Source organism: Protobothrops mucrosquamatus, unplaced genomic scaffold, assembly GCF_001527695.2.
Source record: "Protobothrops mucrosquamatus isolate PMUCROS unplaced genomic scaffold, P.Mucros_1.0 scaffold_13, whole genome shotgun sequence".
Taxonomy (NCBI): Eukaryota; Metazoa; Chordata; class Lepidosauria; order Squamata; family Viperidae; genus Protobothrops; species Protobothrops mucrosquamatus.
In genome coordinates, this window is record NW_015386089.1 from 127,522 (window position 1) to 143,735 (window position 16,214).

The 16,214-nt window shown below is 39.1% G+C and overlaps 1 protein-coding gene across 1 annotated transcript in view; it reads left to right on the forward strand.

Annotated features, from left to right (window-relative positions):
- Positions 1 to 12,427, forward strand: part of LOC107294790 — a 35,098-nt gene extending 22,671 nt beyond the window's left edge. The window contains exons 2-5 of the mRNA XM_015824087.1: positions 8,068 to 8,169; positions 8,570 to 8,728; positions 9,543 to 9,621; positions 11,628 to 12,427. Of these exons, the coding sequence (XP_015679573.1) occupies positions 8,073 to 8,169; positions 8,570 to 8,728; positions 9,543 to 9,621; positions 11,628 to 12,159 (867 nt within the window). The 5' untranslated portion in view covers positions 8,068 to 8,072 and the 3' untranslated portion in view covers positions 12,160 to 12,427. The remainder of the gene's footprint in view (positions 1 to 8,067; positions 8,170 to 8,569; positions 8,729 to 9,542; positions 9,622 to 11,627) is intronic.
- Positions 12,428 to 16,214: the final 3,787 nt, after the last annotated feature.

Below are 16,214 nucleotides of genomic sequence, written 5' to 3' on the forward strand. Positions count from 1 at the left end.
CATTTAAAGTTTCAAATTTAGCAGAAATGGCTAAGATTTCAGCCTATGTGAAGGATTATTCACAAGAAAGATATATACTGGTTTGGAGAAGATGGATAGATTATATAGAAAAGAAATATGGAACTAAAAAGTTTCATTTGGTTTTTGAGTAAATTTGTGATTGTTAATGTAGTATATTTTATTAAAATTAAATAATTTGCAATAATGATGTTTAATATGTCAGTTTAGAAGAGAGCTAAAGGATGTTATAGAATTGTTAACTTAAGAATAATATAATTTAAGACAGAATATAATTATTGTATTGTAAACCCTGTGTGTAGCTCTGGGAAGTCGGGGGGAAGGGAGGGGGGTGGGGAAGGGTGGGGTATGAGGGAGGTGGGGAGTTACCGGTATATTGTAAAAAATTTTTAAATTTTCAATAAAAAAAAACATCAATACAGTGGCTTCAATCATGCAGCTATGGTTGCCATCTGGACTATTTGCACCTCCTTATGGATAACCACAACTGGAACATGTTTCTCCAAGTTATCTGAGGAAAGGAAAAGAGGGGGGGGAGAGAGAGATTAATTGAGCAATTATGGAAACGAAGCCAAAGGATATTTTACATTCCCTGGGCCATATCTCAGGTACTATGCTGGTTCTGGGATTTCTGGATCTTCATGCATCATTCTAAGCTGCTTTTAATAAAGTTATTGTAAGAAACCAGGGTACTTTGAATTCTATGGGTTTGTTGTAGCAGTGAATGTGTGCTAGAAATGTGTTAGAATATGTGATAGCCACTACTTTTATGAGGTTTATTGAACAACGTTGTGCTTTGTAATATCAAAATTAAAACTGAAAAAGCACAGTTTTAAAAAATTGCCTGACTTGCTCTAAAGGCCTCTTCATGTTCCTTTGACAAAAACACATCCAAATTTGGACACAAATCTCACAAATCAGATATAATTTCTCCTTCCAATGTTCTGACTTTGGAGAAATTGAAAGCCTGGCTGGTATATAAGTGAAGGAAAAGTAAGGCTTGTGTCAGTTCTTGGGGTAGCATTAGTCTTCTTCCAGTGGTGGGATTCAGCCAGTTCGCACCACGTTGGCAGAACTGGTAGCTAATTTTTTGTTGCCCAGGCCCAGAATGGACTTCCAGAAGCGGCATCCACACAGAGAACCGGTTGTTCACATATTTGAATTCCACCACTGCCTTCTTCACACTGTCAGTGTGTCCAAAAATCAGAGTACAGGTTCCTCCAATGGGCCCTCCTTTTGCCTCCTTACGAACTCAACATTTTGATGTCAAAAAACAAATAAAAAAACACCCCTAAGTTTGAAAATTGCCAAGGATGCTTCCTAATCTGGGACTCAGTCTCGTACCTCAAGAGGTGGAAAAAACCTCAGGTTTGCAAACCACAAAAGACCACAGGATTGCAACACGAAACAAACAGGCACAAGAAACAATAGCAAAGCAAAGAAAGGGTATTTTCAAAACCATCAGTTTTGTGTTTATTTGCTTTTTCTAATCTAGGAATGCTTGACACATTAAGCCTAGCCCTATTTTCCTCAGTTTCAGTTTCCCTTTTCTCCCCAGCTGCTTTCCTGTGAAACAATACATGCTATTTATATAAGAAGGGAAGTTCAATAATGTATTTCATTACATTTTGATTACATTATGAATCCATTAGATGTGTAACCCTGACAATTAGATGTAACCCTGACAATTAAGCCCTTGTTAAAACTCACCTAAAAACAAACAGTTCTTTTCCCTCATAACTAATTCTCTTCTCCCACCTAGACTTCTAAAGCTGTTAGATTGCATTGATAAAAAGGTGAACATTCAGAGAGAGGAACATGAGGAGACACTTTCTTAATTTAAGAAAAAGAATTTATTGGACAGCCTTTTCCTCAGTAAATGCTCCATTTCTCAGAACAATGTTTCTCAGCTTTGGTGACTTTAAGATAGATGGACTCAACTCCCAGAATTCCCCAGCCAGCATCATGACTGAGAAACACTATCTCAGGACATTTTTCTGAAAATGTAGGTCTGTGTTCAGGCTGACTGGATTGCAGCAAAGAAAGTTAAATATGTCAGGCTTGCTCACTTACCGTTTTTCCTGTGTTAGCCTTTCTTTGTCCTATTTTTGCTGAGTTAGCAGATTTGTTCAGAAAAAAAGTCCAGGTTTTCAACATTGATTCTTACATATGCATTTTAATTGCAATCTTCCCAGTATACAGAGCAAATCTAGTGTATGTTTTTAAAAATTCGGCACCCTATTTATCTTGCCTAAAATCATAATGAATGGGGTATTCCTATTAGCAAGTACGTTTTTGTGTATATTTCCTTGGTCTGCAGAGATCCAGATTCAAAGGTCAAAATGTAATTCACACACAGACACACCAACCCATCAAGAATACTTTAAAGCAGATGCACCTTTTCTTGGCACCCGTATGGGCCATTCTAGAAAAAGTCACATTTAATTTAAGGTGTTCCCCAAAACACCTAGATAACTGCTTGCTCTCAGTGCTCCCAATCACATTTTGACCATTGACTTTGGCCTTCTGCACAAGCCTAGAACATACATTGCTTTGTTCACAACTGCAAGTCAAATGATGTTTTTATAAAGGGAGATTTTTCTCTTCTGCTGCCTCATGAACTAAGCTGTGAGAAAGATCCCAAATATAACATTTTACCTGTTGGTGCTCAATTCACTATAGAAAGCATATCTATACCTCATCTGCACTGCCAATCATAGCAAACAATGGCCTGCGATATTTCATGTGGGGCCATTGTGGAAAAACCTGAGGGGCAAGGCTAGACTTGTATTCTCTTCACAACTTTGTTGACCCGAAAGTAGGAGACAGCATAGGAAGTATCAATTGTGAATATGTGCAGATGGCCCTGCTGTCTTTGGGCAATTTACAGAGGCATGGATGCAGGGTCATGAAAGGACAGCAAGGAAAACACCCAATGTCCTAACCCACCCGGGAATGTACGATGTTTTTAGGGAAACACCGAAAAGGGAACATTTTTAGCTACTTCTGCTTTCTCCCTTCTTATCTACAGTGTGCCAGACTTACTGGGTGAAATCTTTATGTTATGCGTGTCAGCTTTGCTGGGTGGATTGCTTATGTAATCAAAAAGTATAAAAATAGGGATTTTCTGTCATTCGGGGTTTCTCTCTTTTAGAGGAGCCGCTCTTTGTTCAGCTGAATAAAAACATAAAGCTTAAAGGAAACTTTTGGTTTCCTGTATTTTTTTATCAAGCAAAATCTCAGAACCTGCACAGCAACTTTCTCTATTCCCAGACTTTACAACCTAGGTAATGGAGAAATTTTGCATTGGTGTCTCACCCCAAGACTCATACGATATGATTCCCTCCACTCAGTTCGGCTAGCTAAAGGTCTTTAAGACCATCAGAAGAAAGGTGGAGAATTCTGATGGATGCCTAAACTTCCCAAGACTCTTCTAACTAGATGAGGATAAAAACAGAGTGTTTTTGGTGTTCTGGAGGAAGCAGCATTCACTGAGCTAGGATTGCAACATCACATAAATTCCCAGAAATGGTGCTGGAAGGATGATGGGCCTAAAGGAGAAGAAATTGCAGGAGGGGATTCCTTTATTTCACAGTAGATAAGCAGCAAGTAAGTCAGATATAAGATTGCTGAAAGAGGCTTAAAGGAACCCAAATAAAATTAAAGAAAAACAGAAACCAATGGAAAACTGGAATTGGTGGGAAAAGCCTGGAATAGGGAGGGTTACTGGATGGCGAGAAAATATAAACAAGGCAATGTGGGAGGACCGCAAACCCCCCCCCCAGAGAAAGACGTGTTTTGGGAATATTTAAAAGGCAGAATATTATATTTCCCCCAAAGGATCTTAAAGACAGAAATCACACCCTTCCCACAAGTCTCTCTGCCCCAAACAGAAACCAGATCTGCAGAAATGCAGATGTGATAATCTTGTCAGAAAGATTGGAGCCAGGAAGCTTGGATTAGAAAGACAAAGATCCCTAGAATCAACAATCCCTCTCACATCAAAAAAATCCAACACAGGACATAGCCATCAGCCACAGCCCCAGGGAAGCAGGATATGACCTTTGGGACATAATAGGATAAACCTACCACCATCAGAATACCAGAAAGGCACACTCAGACTCAGGTCAAAGTTCATGCCACAGGAACAACTCCAAACAACCCCAAGAAGGTGTAAAAACCCACCACTCCCTACTACATGTGGTCAGCTTTCCCAGAGCCATCTTTCTGTCTGGCTCTATTCTTCAATAAACTACAACCTTCTTTCTAAAGCAGTTTCCATTTTGATTATTCCCAGCTTGGACTGGTCACTGATGAAGATTTTTCTTTCAACAGCAGTATGATTACTGGAAATCAGGATAGCTGCTGGAAGCAAACAATAAGTCAACAAAAATAAAATCAGGCTGAGCTTAAGCATGATTTAATATTGGCTGGATCCACATATCCTAAGTCACATACCATTATCAACTGCAAAAATGCTTGACAAAAACAAACAAATGTGTTATGGTGTAGCACAGACTAAATCCAACCAAAGCGTAACCTAACAAGAAGGTGGAAAAATGGAAGACCCAAAGGAAAAACAGAGCTATTGTGTATACCCCAAAACTTCCACAGTGTGGAAGACTTCCGGTGAATGTATTCAGTGGCTAGTTGGCCGAGTAATCAAAATGTAAAATTTCCCTGTAGAGCTCAGGACTTGTTTTCTTAGTAACAAGATAATTTACTGCAGGTTGCTGGGGAGGAGAGCACTCCATATCTGCAAATGCATATTTCCCAGCCTAGCCCTGCACTGTTTGTTGTTCTTAGGAAAAGCAGAAAAATGAAAGTGTCTTGGGTCCCCAGAGCTATTGTTTGTGCTATTGAATTGGTTCTCTTCCCAGCAGAGTTGGCTGGAATATGAGGTTTGATGGCCTTGTTCTGGGTTCCTACCTTTTAACTCTAGAATGCCCAACATTCCTGCAATACTCAAACACCTGCAAGTTACATGCTATATGGCATATCCTTTTATGGATATTCTATCTATTTCCTAGCAATGAACCGACAGATGTGTATTTCTTTTGTCAGCTTCTCCCAATTCATGCCCTCCTCTGTATCTTGCCAGGTTGCATTTTTTTCAATAAATATTTATTTTTTATTCAAAACGTTAAAATACAAATTGTAAAAAGGGGGAGGAATACAAAACAAAGTGAAACTACACAAAACGAAGAAAGAAAATGAATGTGCATTAAAAGTAAAAACAACAACAAACATAAACATAATTCCCCCCCCCCCCGGTTTGAATACAGATAAAAATATATTTTGAAAATAAGTAAGTCTACAGTCACCTGAGGGTTATGTTGAGTCATTCCTAGGACCTCCTGTTCAAATTTAGGGAACATGCCGCCAGAGAGCCAGCTGTAGTGGCAAAATCAGCTTTTTGCCAGCAGGAGGGAAAAATGGCCCTGTCACTTAGCATGCCATCTTCGAAGGACCACCCACCCCAGGAATTCTGGGAGTTGAAGTCCATAAGTCTTAAATGGGCCAGGTTTCAAGACCCCTTTTCTACAATATATATTTACACTTGAATGTTCCAATAATCTCCTCTGTCTGACTGATAATTCCCCAGTTTATAATTATAATCTCTCAAGCAGCCAATGTCTGCCCTGCCCACCATGTAAAAGACATTCAGGCAAGTCTGGCCCTAATAAATCACATAAAATTCTGTTGAATAACCTTGCTATATAAATATCACAACGTTTTCTTGCTCAGCCCCTCCGTGTTGCTAATTGTTTGCCATTGTTTGTCTTGGGACTGCCGTGCAACATGGGTGAACTAAAAATTGCTGTTGACCTTTGTGAAAATCAAGGAGCAATATTTGTAAAGGTGTTCAGCATGATTATATTATGTGCCATACCAGGCACCGCAAATAAAACATAGTTTTAGAAGCCAGAATAAAGTAATGTCTACATCTGCTACTCTGATGAAAGATTATAGACAGTTGGAGAAAATTGATGAATACAATTTTGACTTCTCAGGTTTTATTTCCATGGCGTTATTCTTCTTCAGATCATTATGAAAACTAGTAAAAAAAAATCATCCATAAAAGAAGTTGCAGAATATCCTATCATAGAAAACCATGCCCTGTCGTTACATTTTATTGCAATCTGCCCCTGAATGAGTGCTTTCTTTAACCATACCTGTGATAATAGCAGCTGCAAAGAGGTCATCCTTTAAATTTAAAGCTTGAAAAGTCACACATCCCAAAGCCGAACCTAAATGTTGGTGCTGCCGATGGAGAATGAGCTGCCAAAACTGTCTATTCTAAAGTTAATTGCTCTATCTGTAGATCAAAAGGGAGAAAAGAGGGGGAAAATGAATCACCCTTTACAACTCCTTCCCACCTATATACAACCAAGATAACTCCTGTCAGGCCCCAAACCTGATCATCCAGCAGTCAAAAGGGATACAGGTAGTCCTTGACTTCCAACAGTTCATTTAGTGATGTTCAAAGTTACAACAGCATTGAAAAAAATGTGACCTATGACCGATTTTCACACTTATGACCTTTGCAGTATCCCCACGATCATGTGATCAAAATTCAGCTGCTTAGCAACTGACTCATACTTATCACCATTGCTGTGTCCCAAGGTCATGTGATCCCCTTTTGCAAGCAAAGCCAATGGGGATGCCAGATTCACTTAACAACCAGGTTATTAAGTTAACAGCTGCAGCAATTCACTGAATAACTGTGGCAAGAAAAGCCATAACATGGGGCACAACTCACTTAACAACAGAAAAGTTGGGCTCAATTGTGGTCGTAAGTCGAGGACTACCTGTATATGATTCTTAGGTTGCACAACGTTTCAGGTGTCGCAATGGATGCTGCTCTGGTTAGCAGGCTCAACAACTTAGAGTAGACAGAAGAAAAGGAAAGGGAGAGGGGAAGAAGTGCCTTCCAAAAAGGAAGCTATTGCCATTTTTAGTTTGTAGAAATTTGGTTTTCTTTGATCTGACGTGTCATTTATTATTATTGTGCTATGTGCAGTCTCTTAGATTCAGTCAACTTTTTAAAGGCATTTAGTTTGGTTTGATTTAGGTTGGGTTGGGTTGGGGTTGGGGTTGGGGTTGGTTTGGGGGTTGGTTGGATAAGAGCATTGTTTGATAGTGTCACTGTGCTCTGTGCATGCTTTTAACTTCAGTCTACATGATATGAGGGGCCCATCTTGCTGTCTTTATCAAAGGCCCTTTCCATCTTAAATACATTCCTGATCAGGTGGTGAGGGGTCCTTGGTGCTCTCTGAGCTTGGTTGCTTTCTTGCAGACGTTTCATTATCCAAACTGGGCAGCAGCATCAGTGCAATGATCAGCACTGATGATCTTACCTAGTTTGGGTAATGAAATGTCTGCAAGAAAACAACCAAGCTCAGAGAGCACCAAGGACCCTTCATTTCAACCCCAAGCTACAAATATTCTCCTTTATCTGATCAGGTATTGGGGGATGTCTGTTCATTTGCTTGCTTTGTTTTAAAGGATTTACCAAAGTCCCTTTTTTGTAATACACATGGGCAATTGACAAAGTTGCCCAGGTGTAGCCCTGGATCCACTTTACGGGATGGACTCCTTCAGCAACTCCAGAGCGTTAGCCATTTGTTTTAGCAGTGCAGGGACACCCACTTTTAGGTCTCTTGTACCCTTAACAACTGGTCAGGTGTCAGGTTTTCAAGCCCCAGTGGCACTGTGAGTGATGCCACAATCAGCACCTGTCACAATTCCTCTTCTCCATAATTCCTCCAGTTGAGAAGGTTGGTCGACATTGTGAACAGAGACCCAGGGAAGCAATACATGACATTGTTTTGAAGAATGTGTAGGATGTTTGAGCATTCAGTGAGGGAAGAAATCCTTTCCTGGGGGTAGAGGGATACTGGCACATAGTCCTACTATGTGGGGCAGCTGGGCAGCCCCATCTCCTCCCTGCAGTATATAAAGAACCATGTTATGTTTCCCCAATCATCATTGCAAGTGTTGAAATGAAGACTCCCTACTTAGTTCTTCTTTTTCTCATTGTTGCAGGGGCAATGAGGAGTAATGCTATCATCTTTGACAGATGCAACCTCTCAGCCATCCTGAAGGACAATGGATTGGAAGGATTTTCAGGCACCACAATAGCAGAGTGTGAGTGCTCCTCATTTTGTTCTGCTTGCAGCCTCCTCAGTTATGCTAAAATATCCTGATTCCCCACAACAGCTTTTCATTTCATGCCTTTGGTGTATTTGTAACACTACTTGTCTATTTTCGAAATGCAATCTGTTAACATTCGTTGATCCTGAAATGATGCTTTTTATGAAATGTCTTTAATGCAGCTATGTAGCTCCATTCAGCCCAACTGTCTTGGTAGTAGATAACCAAATTTCAGCCATGGAATTCTGGACACTCTAGAGAACTCATTCATTCTTTGGGCTACAAGTAGCTCTCTCCTTCCATAACTGGTTCCTGCTATCGCTCTTTGATGGGAAATGGTGATTCGGACCATCATATGATATATATTTTTGAGCCTGTTTTCCTCTACCTCCAGGGATTTGTTTGGTGTTTCATAGCAGTGGCTTTGATACCTCAGCCCTCAATGTGGGACCAAGGGCTACCAATCATGGGATCTTCTTGCTAAGCGCAAAGTGGTGGTGTGACGATTTCAAGACACCACATGCACGCAATTATTGCAACTTAAGTTGTGAAGGTAAGAAATCATGACTTTCCATGATCCCCTTACCTACTTTAGCTTCTCCTTACCTACTTTATCCACATCTTGTGTAATTTTATACACCTCAATCATGTCCTCTCTTATTCACCTCCTTTCTAGATGAAAAAGGCCCAAATGTCACAACCTTTTCTGATAAGGAAGTTGTGCCAGTCCCTTGATCACCTTAATTACCCTCTTCTGAAACCTCTTTAGTTCCACTGTATCCTCTGTGGTTGACAATGACCACACAAAATCCAGATGCTCCGAAGCACTTCCCTTGTTTTTAACTCCTTATCGTCTTGTCAAAACTAACAATATCAGGAGCTTACAGAGTCAAATGCATTGAGTTTCATAGTGCTGCAGCAGACAACAAGGACTGAATAGGCTTTCAAAAGGAGAATATACCTCACTGCAAGTCTGGAGGCATTGGAATACTCTAGTATGAGTATGCAACAGTCCAACATTGTAACCCAACTCTGAGTTGGGTTTACACATTAATGTTTACACATTGATGAGTTTATACATTGATTTAAGTCTGCCTTGTTATTACCATGATGGTTTGCTCAATAAGTCATTGGCTAGGTTCATACTATAATGGATTAGAAACTTTGATTGCCAAACCAGAATGGCTGGGTCTGGAGTCACACAACCTACATTAAGCCACTAAACTAACCACATATTGGCATAGACAAAGTATGAACTTATCCAAGAATCAACTTACTTTACCTTTCTCAATTTAGTACTTCCTCTGACTTTAACGATAACTATGCTCAAGTAGACTTTTCAATTCTCCCATCCTTTTCTTCTTCAGCCCTGCAGGATGATAACATTACTGATGATATTCAATGTGCCAAGAGAGTTGTCCAAAAAAGCAAGAGCTTTGCAGCATGGTAAATGGATTATTATATTCTTATTTACTTTATTATCAATCACATATACCAAAAGGAAAGTAAGGTAGCTCTGGAAGAAAACTGTCATGAATTTACTGGAGAGGTCTATATGTTGCCTGAATAGCTCACAAAAGGCTAAAGTGTGGGGTGATTATTTATAGTTGCCATTGCTCCTGTTCTCCAAAGAAGGCAGGAAAGCAAAAATAGAAGTCACTTCTAAAGCTAGGAATTGTGCTTGCCTCGCCTCTAAATGTTGCATTTTTGACGCTTTGCCTATGCCTAAAGTGAAATAAAGCAAGAAGGCCAAATTCAGTTCAAGAAAGCTCACCAAAGGAGAAGGAAGGTATTATCACCAGACTGATCTTGGGCAGAACATTAACGTAGTTTTTCTAGTCTGGCTTTCTCCAGAAATGTTTGAGATGCAACTCACAGAACTCTGAAAGTTGTCCAACATACCTGGAACTGAGACTAGAGTCATTTGTTCACCTGCCCCAGCAGGCAAAATGTCATCAGTGAAAAAAACTTAAGGGGGAGAAGTCCTGTCCTCTGTGTGAAGGCCTTTTTCTTGGTGGAATCCAGTTCTCTGTGCAAAACCCAGGAAATCATTACATTGCTTTTTCTCCTGCGATGAACAAAGCAATCTGTGCAGGACAACCGAGGACACCATTACTTTATCCAGAATTGCACATTTTCCTGGTGGAGCAAGAAAGGACACTTTTGGCTACCAAAGTCAGCATTTCAAGGGGAAAATTATTTTTTAAAGTCTATTGATATGCTTATTTTAGGACTTACACTGCAATTATCAGGTGCTTCTCACCTCAGAACAGGAAATTGTGCTATCAGTTTTCAGCAGTCATGACCATGGGGACTGTAAAGACTTGAACACTGGGCGCTATCTAACAAAATGAAATTCAATGGTGAAAAAAGTAAGGTTCTACATTTAGGCAAGAAAAACCAAATGTACAGGTATAGTATAGGGGTACCTTGCTCAATAGTAGTAATTGTGAGAGGGATCTTGGAGTCCTAGTGGACAATCACTTAAATATGAGCCAGCAGTGTGCTGCAGCTGCCAAAAAAACCAACACAGTGCTGGGCTGCATTAACAGAGGGATAGAATCAAGATCACATGAAGTATTAATACCACTTTACAATGCCTTGGTAAGACCACACTTGGAATACTGCATCCAGTTTTGGTCACCACGATATAAAAAAGATGCTGAGACTTTAGAAAGAGTACAGAGAAGAGCAACAAAGATGATTAGGGGACTGGAGGCTAAAACATATAAGGAACGGTTGCTGGAATTGGGTATGTCTAGTTTAACGAAGAGAACCACGAGGGGGGACATGATAGCAGTCTTCCAATATCTCAGGGGCTGCCACAAAGAAGAGGGAATCAAGCTATTCTCCAAGGCGCCTAAAGGCAGGACAAGAAGCAACAGATGGAAACTGATAAAGGAGAGAAGCAACCTAGAACTAAGGAGAAACTTCCTGACAGTTAGAACAATTAACCAATGGAACAACATGCCTCCAGAAGCGGTGAATGCTCCAACACTGGAAGTTTTTAAGAAGAGACTGGACAGCCATTTGTCCAAAATGGTGTAGGGTTTCCTGCCTGAGCAGGCGGTTAGACTCGATGATCTCCAAGGTCCCTTCCAACTTTATTATTATTGTTGTTATTATTATTATTATTATTATTATTATTATTATTATTATTATTATTATTATTATTATTATGGGATTGAGAGATTGTTCGAGGCCCTGGGGCTATAGGCTGGCTACCCTTTCTGCATATCATATTCAGTGATGATGGAACAGAAAGATTTGTTAAGGGAATGATATGAATTATGGAGGGATGAAACATGATGCCTTGATTATTAGTACAATAATTTGGCAGTTATTTGGGGACTCAGGCTTCCATGTGGCAACATTCATACCTTGGTCTTCCCAAGTACATGTCTAGTCAACTGAATGGCAGCAATATTCTGACCAAGAATTGTTCGTTACAGGACTTCCTGGAGCATACACTGTAAAGGACAAGATCTGAGGAAATATATTGCAGGCTGTGACCTGGAAGAAGTCACATTTTCACCGCCAGTCTCAGAAAAAGACTTTACTAGTGACCAGAGGCCAAAGACTACCCACCCAGGAGTAGATCTTCTGACTACTCCTTTCCGAGACATATACCCTGAAGAACCTACTCTCCCATTTAAAAAATGGCCTAATTCTGAGCTTCCAGCCATGGGTTCTTCAAAGCCTACAGTTTCTATAAGAAAGTTCCCAAATACCACCTTCCTATCTGAGAATCTTCCAAAATCTAACATTTCAGTCAAAGAGGATTCTCCAGGATTCGCCCTCTCGACACGTAGTCCCTTAAAGCCCTCTGTTACATTAGGGGAAGCCCCAAATTCCATCCCACCCAAGATTCCTCCAGAACCTACAGCCTCCATCAATGAGACTTCAAACTCCACCCTCCAAGCAGTTGATCCCAAAAAGTATTCGGTCCCATCGCCTAATCATGCAAAACCCAGCATTTTTTAACAACGCATAGAAGAACAAATGGTAAAACTAGTTTTTTTTTAAAAAAAAAAATCATATTGTATCAAAGTTGCCATGAATGTGCAGTGAAATTGCAGTATCTTTTCCTAGCATGGAGCCATAATACTCTTCTTTGGGGATAGTGGTGTCATTTATTTATTACATTCTTCATTTATAAGTGATATTCTATACATGAAAATAATGTTCTCAATAGAATTAGATAAACTGATATGGTTAGAAAAAGCAAGGTTTGTGTATAATATGAAAACGTATGACGTTGCTTTAAATAAAAAAAATGCAAAACTCTGAAAACTGTTGAATTATCAGTGATCTAATATGACTATTAAATTTTCAATTATCCCAACATTGACAGGTCTTGGTGATGTGTGTATAAATATACCAATTAAAATTCTTTCATATTTAATTGGTATAAGTATGTTGTCGCTAAAATTCATTCAAACCACAGATGTCCTCTGTTAATGGCATCTATCTACCCTACAAAATAGAAAGTGTTACTGCTGTAAAATAAATCAAATTCATCCTGGAAACAGTTACAGGGCAGTTAAGGCCAACTTTAGAGGACTTGACAAAATCTGCTTGTCTTCTTAGAGCTGAACTACATGATTTGTTACTGGTTTGCCTTTGGTTTGATTTATCATAAAACCTAATTGGCTGAGTGCACATTCTTTAAAGGCAGTATTCCTCAAAGTGTGCTCATATATGGAAAGTTTTCAGAAAGTACTTTCTTCACATTCTTTTCTGAACAGTCATATCAGTGTTCTGATTGCAAAGCTACAGAAGAATTCCAGCGATCCAGATGAAGCCTCAGCTATCTTCTCTTTTTTTCAACACAAGTGCTTGCCTTTTGAAGGAGAAGAAACCACTGTCAGAAGTAAGTCTTCATCCTGGTTCATCCAAGCCGGGAATATTATCATTATTATTATTATTATTATTATTATTATTATTATTATTATTATTATTATTATTATTATTATTATTATTATTATTATTATTAAATAAGCAACATGGCGACTGCTTTGGGAAGATGGTTACAGTTTATTGCAGAAGCAGAAAGATGGTTCTTCAGGAAAGAGCAGAAGAGAGAAGAAGAGACTGAGCACATGGCCAGTAGCTTTTTATACCCTCTCTAGCTTTTTGTTTGGAAGTCTTCCTGTTCCTGTGGCATGAACTTTGAGGCTATTTCCTGTGTCACGTATTCTGACCTGAGCCCAGGTGTGCCTCTCTGGTATTACTTGATGGTAATGGTTAGTCCTATTATGTCCCAAAAGTCATCTCCTGCTTCCCTGGGGATGGGGCTAATGACTCTTAAGAGTTTCTTTTGTCTTGAGCTCCCTGGCTCCAACCTTCCTGATGGTCCCACATCTGCATCTGTATAGAGCTGGTTCCTGCCTGGGGCAAAGAGATGAGGCCAGGTTTGGTTTCTGCTTTTCAAAAAATGCTTTTAAAAATCCTTTTGGTGAAAAATATATTTTCCTGCCTTTTTAATATTTCCTTCTCTTGGGCTCTGACTTCCCACACCACAGTGGGAGTTTATGCAGCTTCTATGCAAAGGGACTCACTCAGCACAGAGAGTTATGACGGGCGGGGGGGACCGAAAGAAGGTGGTCCCAAAGTTGCCTTGTGAAAAAAAACAGCATCTTTGGGATAACTATGACCTAGATGACTGAGAATCTCCATAGACAGAAAGAAGGTGGGTTGCCATAGTAACATCACAAAGCCTGGTAACTTTTCCCACATTAAAACTCTGAAGGGGAAAAAATGGCTTGTTTGAAAATCCATGTCAAAAATTGATATTTAGTAGAACTACCCTTTTATCATGTGGCATTAAGACCATACCTTATTTTTAATTTTGTTTTTAATTGGGCTTTTAGTCAAGTTTTTATATTATTTTACTGTTTGTAAACTGCTCGGAGTCAGATGAGATGGATGGTGTAGAAATTTTATGAATAAAATGAAATAAAAGTATAGACACTCTCCGAGATAAATACCTGGTTTACTCATCCCTAACTGAAGGATAATTTCTCAGTCTCAGGGAAGCGCCATCTCCTTTTACTATGTCATTTACCAGTTCATAGACCTTGCCAGCTATCAGAGCAGAAAAAAGTACTTTGTTTTGTAAGATGCAATCCAAACCAGAACTTTTGGTTTGCAAATGGCTGGATTTGTGGTGAAATTAAACAGTTATATAATATGCCTCTATCCTTATCTTTTAAAAATATAGATTAGATCTTTTTGCAGTCTTGTGGTAAAGTTTATATAATGCAATTTTTTTCTACCTCCAGAACTAATATGGTCACTTTTCCCACACTAAAATTCTGAAGAAAAAAAAATTGCTCGGTTGAAAATCAAAATTCCAAAACCTGATATTTAGTAGAACTACCTTTGATCATCATAATAGTAATCAATGTTAATTATTCATGAATTAGCAACACCAACAGGCATCAAATACCTTGCAAAATTTCTTTTGCAAATTGATCTTACCTGTATTTGGTAGAATACTACCAAAAATCTTGTTTCGGAGAAACTCATTTCTACCTTTTCATCATGGCAAACAAAATATTGCCAGAGCTTAGAGATTTTGCTAAAGGCCATTTGCAATCCGGGAGAGAAAGATGGCGCCATCAGCACAGGAGAAGATAGTAACAGAATACAGTAAATGATGTGCGTCTGTGAAACTGACATTGGAAACAACATGTTCCATGGATTTAGTGTAAAAATTAAAAGCAAGCAAGTCCACTCTCTAACTCCAGTGGTGATTTAGTAGAGAAAGCCATCCCTTGGGATGCATATAGTATTTTTAGGCAGCATTATACAGCAATCTAGTGGAGGAAGTGAATATTTAGATTACCAGCTATCAGTTTCCTAAGCGACTACATCACCTCCTAGAGTTGCTCTGTGAAGGCAATGGATGGTTGGTCTTTGATCTTTATTAAAATAACCCGTTTCTTTCATCATTTCACAAATGTTTCTATAAAGTTTCCTTCTGTACCATCTTCCTTCAAATGACATGCAGAACCAGCCGAAGTATTCTAGATGAGCTTTAAATCATGCAGAATAAAAAGTGATTCCTTCCAGCAGCTTGGAAACAATGGATCTGTTAATGCAGCCTAAAACTTTTACCTCCTTTGCTAACTGTATTACTCTTCTATCCTATATATTCAGACAGGAATCAATACTTAAATTATCCTCCCGTGCAATTTCCACGATCACAACCCTTCATCCCATACCTGTGTAAATGTTTTGCATAAAATAAGTGTGAATGCCTCTCACTTAATATTTTTAATTATTTCAATTCATTTTAAGATCTCTCCCTCAATTTTCCCTGGTATTGTTATCAGAGGAACTTATCCATAATGTTCTGGATCCTCTAGATGGCAGCATTTGAACGTCTCCAATCTTACACTGGGTGTCCCCAGTAATTACAACAGTTCCACTTCTGTTCAGACAGATTTCTAAAATATGTTGGATACTTTGTATTTTTTTGTTAGAGTAAAAGGCCAACACTATTTAGTATCATCATTATCAAACAAAAATGTGAATTAATCTAAGACTGTTAGATACTTCTGGCCTTATCCTGATCTTTCACTATTCAAATTACTTCTGTAAGTTTGGATTTAATTTCCCTTTTAAGAGAAAAATAGGGAAAAATCTGATTGGTTGCCATTATTTGTTAATATTTTACTGTACTTAGTGGGGAAGGAGCCAGAGTTGGCAAACTTTCTAAGTACCGAGAATGAAAATTAAAAATGACAACCATCTCACAGGACTTCCAAACCTGAAAAACCTCTGCGCTCCCCCTGAAATTCCACAAAACGTGTGAGAATATCTACATCTCAAACACTATCCATTTAATAACATCTTTTGTTATGAGGGTTTGTGGATGCTTCCTAGGAATAGTATGGGTACCATCATGTCAGGTTCTGAGTTAACCCATCATTTCACCCTCTTCAACTCTCTCTATACACTCATACACAATCATTTGTACCATGGCTGACTCAGCATCAGCTCCCACAAGTGGGCAAAAGATGTCCACTCAT